An 8431-nucleotide genomic window follows, 5' to 3' on the forward strand; every position below is an offset into this window, starting at 1 on the left:
AGATTCTAGAAACTTCCATAGGCCATTTTTTTATTTTATCTTAATGACAGAATTAGTTTAAATGGATTTTACGCTCTACTTATCCAAATTTCAGTGCAGAAATTCTATTAATAGCCATCACTGTACGTCATGTTTACCCTAACCTCGCGTACACACGCTTCCAATTCAACTGCGGAAATAGTACTCCCATATTAGGTAAAAAGGTCAAGGGAGGTCATGACCTTGCTCTCTCGACGTGCCAGTGCGTGCGTATCTGCGATCCCATTGGTTGAATTGCAGCCTACTTACGCAAATCACCAGGGAAGTAAATGAGCTGACTGACACTCCCATCAAATCAACCAATCACGTACGAGTATCACGGTCATATAGATCCTGGAAGTCATAAAAATCATTCATGAATGAGAGTTGTGTACAAAGTGGAGAGCTCCAGGTGATTTGATTTGTATATGTACATGCGTTTCTAGAGTGGACTTGGGAGATTTCGAGATTTAGTACATTTGTTAGGATTTCATATAAAAGGAAAGGAAAAAATACAGAAAGGAAAAGACTTGCTCCAAGGGAATTACAAACGACGATAAGCAAAAATTGTCATCTGGACAGTGACAGTAACAGGAGTTGTTAGGATACAAATATGCCGCACGTTGAAGTAACCGTGGTGAGTACTATTACTGGATTATTCTAAATATTTAGAAAAAGATGTTCCTGTAGGTTCTTTTCATTGTGAAGGTTTCATATCTTATTATCTTTTCTTAAACATGGAGTAAGAAAGCAAATGTGGTGAGTCGTCATATACTTTCATTTTAATGAGATGATATGAAATCCCGGTTTAAGGCAAAAGTTTCATGTTTTAGCTGCGTAATAGTTTTTTTCTCACATTAATCACGGACTGAAATCAAAATGGGCACATTTTAATAAATTGCCTATAACAATGTCCTAGATTTAGGTGAAGCACTGGCATTTATGTTGGCGCTCCTCCAAGAACAAATCGATATCCTGCTGGATTTTATCAAAAGCTGCCATATTACATTCGATTGCCCAGTCAAGAATCTGATGAACTTTGATATATTGCTGTAAAAAGTGGGTTTGCAGAATTTCCATCCCGCCGCCCCGTCTTGAGAAGCAAGGGCATGCCCATTTAAATCAGAAAAAGTTGGATGAAAAATTGTGAAATTACTGTATATGATTTGTCCCCGTTAATGCTCACCTTTCCGAGAAAAATGAATTCATCAAAAAACCGCAAAGTCCGTTAACGGATCTTATGTTTTGGAAGCAGAACGTGATATGCTTCAAGTTAACTCTCCACCCTGAATGGAAGGGAAGGAATAACAATGTTTGTCGCGCGTGCATTTATGTGTGTGTGTGTGTGAGAGCGAGAGAGAGAGAGAGAGAGAGAGAGAGAGAGACGTCTGTGAACAAAATGCCATTTCCTTCGAGACTTGTCTACGACTTGGATTTCTGCTTTGCACTTCTCGATTCATGTCGGTGGTCGTTTCTTGTATTGACTTTACTTAAAAGAAACACTAAATGACGACTTACCTTTATTACACCGAGATCAGCGTTTTGGACATTTATAAGCTACTGTTAGATAGAAAAAGTACATTGCATTAATAATATAATATTGTTTTACAGATTGACGGTTCACTTAAGCTACCTGAAATTATTGAGCTTCGCGGTGTCCCAAACCAAGACTCGGACTCTGCTTATGCCAGTTCGTTAGAAACCATAGACATTGCAGACATAGAAAGCGGGGATATTAAAAAGAAGATAGTCACAGAAACACCTACTGTGGCGAATGATATTAGTGAACAAGATAAGCAATCACATCCCGGAGACAGGGCTGACTCAGAAGATGTGATGTTCGAGGAATTAGTTGAAGAACCTCCAAATGGATTCTTCCGAGGAGTAGCGATTATACAGACATCCGTTACTGAGACTTACGCGACATATAATATAGGCATATGGTAAGAATTGTAAAATATGCGCGAATGTTTGTGAATATGCCCATATTGTACATGTACGGTATAAATGTGCATGGTCTTGATTATTACAGTTAGACAGACAAGGTAGTGATACTTTTATAAAAAAACAGTGATACATGTACAGTGTCAATGACAATGTCAGTATTCCTGTTGGTTTTAGATAATTTTGCTACAGATATTACTGAGAATGCATCACATTCTTGGCAATACTAGTATATGTTCTATTGCCTTACGTCAACGTTTTATTAAATTAAACCATCCTTTTTTTCCAGGAGAGCAATTTACGTCATTCTCCTGGTTCTATACGCTGTCTACGTGGGGCTAGCAATGCGACATCGTTTCGGAGACGAGGGCTCGGTGCGTCTGGTCGTTGCTACTGTGGTGGCAGCGGTCCTAGGGTTAGCCACGGTAATATGGCATTACTGTGAAGCGTCACTGACTAGCTACATTGGTGGGCCTGTGATGAATTTCTTGAAGACTGCCTATTGGAGGTGGTTCACGATGTAAGTAGGACCTGGCATTTTTGCTAATACTTAAACTTAGTTTATGGCAAGTTTTTAGTATTGCCATACCTACGTGAAAAGTAGTACACGTATCCGCTTGGTTGATTCAGACATTTAGAAATGACAGAAGCACTACTCAGCAAGTTTACACGGGCATATATCTAAATTGACTATTTTCAGTGGCAGTAAGACAATTTAAAAATAATCCGTAATGTACTTCTGAATAGTGTTTAATATTGTTAATTCACAAACACATTTTACATTCCTCATCTATTCAGAAAGCGTCTCGGATTTACTCCATAGATCCTCCTCCCTAAAGTTTCACCCTTATGCATTTCAGTTGCCTGTATGTGGCCTTATTGACCGCCCTGGTGGTCTACCTGGTGGTAGAAGTGGCCATACCAAACCCGTACAACCTGGTCTCCGCCGCGGGGATACTGGTCTACGTGCTGCTGATGTTCGTGTTCTCTCACAATCCGGCAAGGGTAAGACTCAGAATAAAACAAGGATAGCTTAATTTAGCTTACAGATCTTTGTTTAAAACCAACGCCATTTTCTTCAATCATAAAATGAAGTTTCTAGAATCGCTGTATGAGATTTTACAGTCTCAAGAGTTTAAGTAGTTAACTTAAGTTAAGGTCTCTAGATATATTATGAGAAAACCCAGGTTTGTGATTTATAAAGCTTGTCGATTGGGATACTTCGGTCGATTGCGTAACTCAAATCTAATGGCGTTGGTCAGCCAAAGTGAAATATTACTTCAATCTTCATGACCACAGAAACAGCGTAAGCATTGCGTTAGATGCGAAGGCGTGCACGTTGCGTTGATCTGGGAAGGTGCAAGCACATCTGCAGTATAGAGCGCACCGTACCGGTAGCAAGTCATTTTGAGACGCATTATGCTGAGTATTAAATTCATGTCCGACAGTTGGGACATGCAGTGAGTATACTGAGATTGTACTGCATTTTTTTTATGAAGATGGACATTTTATCAACTATAATTACATTACATTCTAGGTGAAATGGCGACCAGTTATATGGGGTCTTTCACTGCAGTTCATCATTGCCCTACTGATTCTCCGCACGTCCTGGGGGTTTGAGGCGTTCAAGTGGCTAGGAGAGAGAGTGACAGAATTTCTGGCTAATTCAGACGCTGGTGCCGCCTTTGTCTTTGGATCTGACACGTACATACATCATTTTTTCGCTTTCAAGGCAAGTATCGAAATTAGGATTTATGGCAAGGGTAATATGTTTTATGCTTTTTTAACATGCCCTTCCATGTTCCCATGCACGTACAGGTCGCTCCAAAGAAGTTTGAGATTTTATTGATTCTACACAAAGTCTAATACACAATTGAGGTTTTAATCTTTTTGTCCACAAATCTAGCATTATACGCTGGCACTTTAAATGATATTTCCAAAAATTAAATCGAACATTTTAACATACAAGTACCAAGCAAATGCATGCATTTTCTTTTCATTCAATCAGTTCATGATAATTACTATGTTACTCTCCAGGTTCTGTCAGTAGTCGTGTTCTTCAGCACAGCCATATCGGTGTTATATTATCTCGGAGTGATGCAGGTGGTGATTAGGAAGGTTGCCTGGGTGATGCAGGTTTCCATGGGAACGACTGCGGGTGAATCTCTCAATGCGGCAGGCAATATTTTCATTGGACAGGTAGGACGGCTCAGATGTCCTTGATGCGCTGTGCTGGACAAACATTCTATCCAAAATATTTAGATAAAAAAGAAGTACATGTGTATTTGAACTCCAACCCCGTTGCTTTTAAGAATGACACTGCTTTTCCACACCCTCACGCATATTACTGCACACAAATAATGTCTGCTACCTGCGTATTAAAAGTAAGGCGTACGGAATCTGCCGCAGGTTCTCCTATGACGTCACTCGAGTAATAAAAAATTATAAATTAAAACATTTTTATTTCAGACCGAGGCACCACTCATGATCCGTCCCCTGTTGCCAAACATGACAAAATCAGAAATACATGCTGTGATGACTGGGGGGTTTGCCACAATAGCCGGAAGTGTGCTGGCGGCTTATATATTATTTGGTGTGAGTAAACTTGTACGAGTATGGGCCGTTTTTGCTTTTGCGACTTATATTGCAGTGTTGACTGTATCAGTGGATCACTGCTAGGTATATTGAGACTGAGACCGCTAAAAGGAGAGTGTGACCTATTTATATTCAAACAGTAAATGTGCAAATTTGTCAGCTTTGCTGTCTAGATTCCTTTTTGTTTTCATTCTTTTCACAATCTTATGAAAGTTAAATAAGACGCGCCGTTTGTCATATCCATTCAAAAACTACATTCCAAAAAACAAAATCTTTCATATTTGGTCCTAATCCTTGCAAGTGGATTCTGTAATTCGTTTTTTTTTTATTTTAGGTCCCAGCCAACCATCTTTTGTCCGCCTCTGTGATGTCAGCCCCAGCAGCTCTGGCAATGGCAAAGTTATTCTATCCCGAAACTAAGAAATCCAAGACTACATCAAAAGACATCCAAGTTATGGAGACACCGTTAGTTTTTTTACATGATTTAATGAAGGGATTCACACATTTGCTCATACAGCAGGAGACAAAGTAGATTTGACGTCGAAATTGAATCTTAACTCAAAATTTTTTTTACATGTACTTGCTTATTCTTCTCTCCCGGACTGCATAAATGCGTAATAGTCCCACAAAGTATCAGTAAACATAAGTTCTCCTTGCAATGTTTAGGTGATATTTTTGGTCAAAAAAGGGAAAGTAAAAGCAGTAATGTTCTAAAATTGGTTCCTTTTTTGAATCTGAACCCTGATAAGGAAATCGACAACACGTTTATAGTGGTATTTGGTTAATCATGAACTTCGCCGTTTCGAATTAAAATCGTGTATGGTCCGGGTCCATAATTTAACACATTTTTGAAAAACTTCATATTAAGTAACAGTTTATCTAGTTTAACTAATTAAAATCATTTAATGCAGTGCGTTTTTAATACGACATTTTGACTATGCATGTGCTTTGACTAACAGGAAAGAGAGAAACATCATCGAGGCAGCTTCATCCGGGGCTTCATCGTCCATTAAACTGGTCGCCAACATCGCCGCCAACCTGATCGCGTTCCTTGCTCTCCTGGAGTTCGTGAACGCCACGCTGAAGTGGTGTGGGCATCGCGTTGGGCTTGAGCCTCCATTGTATCCTGAACTCACGTTCCAGGTGATATATTGTTCATTAACATATCAATATTATTGCAGGCTTTTCGTGTACACGTCCAATATTTAGGCAACTTTAACTTAAACGTAAATTAATAAACCATTTTGACTCTTTGTTTGTCAAGCTAAAATAAAAGTCACCTTTTAATTAAAATTTCCATGGTAATATTAGAAATAAGATGTTAGAAATAATGCCAATATTACAAACGCCCTATTGGTATCTCTAAGGCTCTCAAGCCAACGATGTATGAATTCACAGACTTTGTTGTCCAGTTGTAAGCACAAGCTTACTGGTAGGCTATAACCTGAATATTATTCATTTATCAGAGAAATGCAGCTTTATAATTCGATATTTTCAGCATTTAAACTTAATTACATCACAGCATTTTCAGGTTGTTACTTCTTGTCGTCGGAGCATATTTTGGTTTCTGAAATATTAGCTTGTAATCAGTTTTTGTTCCATTTATCGTTTCAGTTGATATGCTCTTACGTTTTATGGCCATTTGCCTTTGTTATGGGAACGGATGCGGTAGATTGCCGTAAGGTGGCAGAACTGATAGGGATCAAGACGTTCCTGAACGAATTCGTCGCTTATGATGCCCTGGGAAAGCTAATTAACAACAGGGACATCTTACAAAGTTACACAATGCAGAACTTTACAGAGGGACCGCAGTATATATTTGATGACATTTTCTTACCAGCTACAAACCAGACATTAGTGGGCGGGGTTATAACGGTGAGCTCTCTCTCTCTCTCTCCACTTACATAACTGCATCAATTAGATATTTGACAGATGCCTTGTGCTTATGAGACAACTTATGTGATCTTTAACTACTTGGAATTAAATTGATCATTATAAAGAGGTATTCAGATAATTTAAGCACGTGCATTTTGAATTCCAGCCTCGTTCCGAGGTTATAGCAACATACGCCCTCTGTGGATTTGCAAACCTGGCCTCAATAGGCGTCCAACTGGGTGGCCTGGGAGCGATGGCGCCCTCTAGGAAACGTGACTTGGCCAAAGTGGTGGTGAGGGCGATGATTGCTGGAAATGTGGCTTGTTTCCTTACAGCGTGTATAGCAGGTTAGTAAGGGTGACTTGCATCCAATATGCGTCAACTTCAACAGAAAATTAGAATTTCAGTGAAAAAAAAGCGCAGCTTACTTCTAGTTCTTTTAATTCATGCGTCAATACCTCTTCTGTTTTTCAATCTGTTGTTTATTCCGTTAGAGAATTGTTTGTTCCAAGTAATTGGCGATTGTGAATATAACGGCAGTTACAAAGAACTTCACAGCCTTCAGTTTTTCATATTTAAACGCCCAAATAATAATTGTATAACGGTCAAAATGGTCAAAAATTATTATTCCAATTTCGTTCATTTTATAGGGTTATTGTACACCGGTGAATCGGTGTAATGACGTGGATAAAAAAGGTCGGGGAGCTGTAAAGGACTCATCCCCAGGGAATTATGGATAATAATGACACAGGCCTTGCTCCGAAATCTCAGGATACACAGCACGACAGACCACAAAGAAGAAAGGGAAATAATGTGACGTGATATCAAAATGACTTGTGATTCTTCATAGGAGATAACTAAAGCATACATGTAGCTAAATAACATATTGTTCTTTTTTTTTTCTGAACACTAAAAAAAACATTCCATTTAACGTCGGTGTTTTTATATTCTTTGTTATTATTTTTCATCGCACATAATTTATACAATAAATGGTGTGAGATTAAAGATGACGACACATTAATTGTCCTATATGTTCATTACATAGAAGTTCATTGATTGATTTCGTTATCTCTGAAATAAATATTTATTTGTCTCTTTGGGGTTCTGTTAAATCTAAAGTCATTTGAAGATGAATATCAACAGATATATATATTTAGCATGTTTTCTGCTGTCATTTCCTGGATTATTGAAATTGTAATTTCTGTGTGTGCAAAAATCTTTGATCACCTTGGTTACTTGCACTTTTATTTCGCATGTACAAATGTTCTATCACGACAGGAAACTGTTACGCGACTTTTGGGGCGACATTTTTATAATGCGCACTAGAGAAAGACACATGCTAAATAATTCCTAGGGTGTACACGTACCATAAATATGACCATGAGCACGGGCGGATTCAGGTTTATTTGAAGGGGGGGGGGGGGCAGAACGACAGGCCTCGGATGCGAAGCCGACCATCGCCCCCTTCGCGTGGGGTTCAGTCCTCGAACATTTTTTGATATTTTGGAGGCTAAACGGTGCCCTTTGGTACGGTTTATAGCTATGATACAATTAGTCAAAATTCTAATTTCAAGAGGGGAATATTGGTTTGATATATTTTTCAGAAACCGAAGGCGGAGGAGGGGGAGGGGCAGGACCCCCCTGAACGCCCCCCCCTCCTCTAATTCCGTCACTGATTAGATGTACAATACTTTGCTGAAGCTTAGAGAATGATGCTCCATGCAATGAGTCATTCTATGGTCATTTATGTAAGCAATTAAATATTAGTTAATTTTTCATTGTTTCTGTTTATACGATATTGGAATATACTTTTTGCAATTAAAAAGGCACAAAACATTTCTTTCTGTATTATTCACTTAACTATGTACTGTTCCTACTAAACTTATCATTATTCATTACTGGTATTTTCATTTATTCCGTTTTATTACATATTTTAATTTTTATTTTATTTTATTTAGGCCTATCCTTTATTCTTCCCTTTTTTGTCTACAAACATTCT

General features: G+C 38.5%; 1 protein-coding gene across 1 annotated transcript; it reads left to right on the top strand.

Annotated features, from left to right (window-relative positions):
* Window positions 1–378: 378 nt before the first annotated feature.
* LOC106181781 (solute carrier family 28 member 3) lies at window positions 379–7530 on the top strand. The gene is made up of 12 exons (XM_013566265.2): window positions 379–655; window positions 1630–1961; window positions 2252–2482; window positions 2823–2967; window positions 3500–3694; window positions 4000–4161; window positions 4432–4557; window positions 4892–5022; window positions 5517–5700; window positions 6172–6432; window positions 6599–6779; window positions 7083–7530. The coding sequence occupies exons 1-12, from the start codon at window positions 632–634 to the stop codon at window positions 7109–7111; spliced, it is 2001 nt and encodes a 666-aa protein (XP_013421719.2). The 5' UTR covers window positions 379–631; the 3' UTR covers window positions 7112–7530.
* Window positions 7531–8431: the final 901 nt, after the last annotated feature.

Source organism: Lingula anatina, chromosome 5 (genome assembly GCF_051362555.1).
Source record: "Lingula anatina isolate TDL-2025a chromosome 5, LinAna3.0, whole genome shotgun sequence".
Lineage (NCBI taxonomy): Eukaryota > Metazoa > Brachiopoda > Lingulata > Lingulida > Lingulidae > Lingula > Lingula anatina.

Coding starts and splice junctions, on each gene's coding strand:
- LOC106181781 (XM_013566265.2), top strand. CDS start 632: ATGCCGCACGTTGAAGTAACCGTG. Junction 1,962..2,251: donor ACATATAATATAGGCATATG/GTAAGAATTGTA, acceptor CTTTTTTTCCAG/GAGAGCAATTTACGTCATTC. Junction 3,695..3,999: donor ATCATTTTTTCGCTTTCAAG/GCAAGTATCGAA, acceptor GTTACTCTCCAG/GTTCTGTCAGTAGTCGTGTT.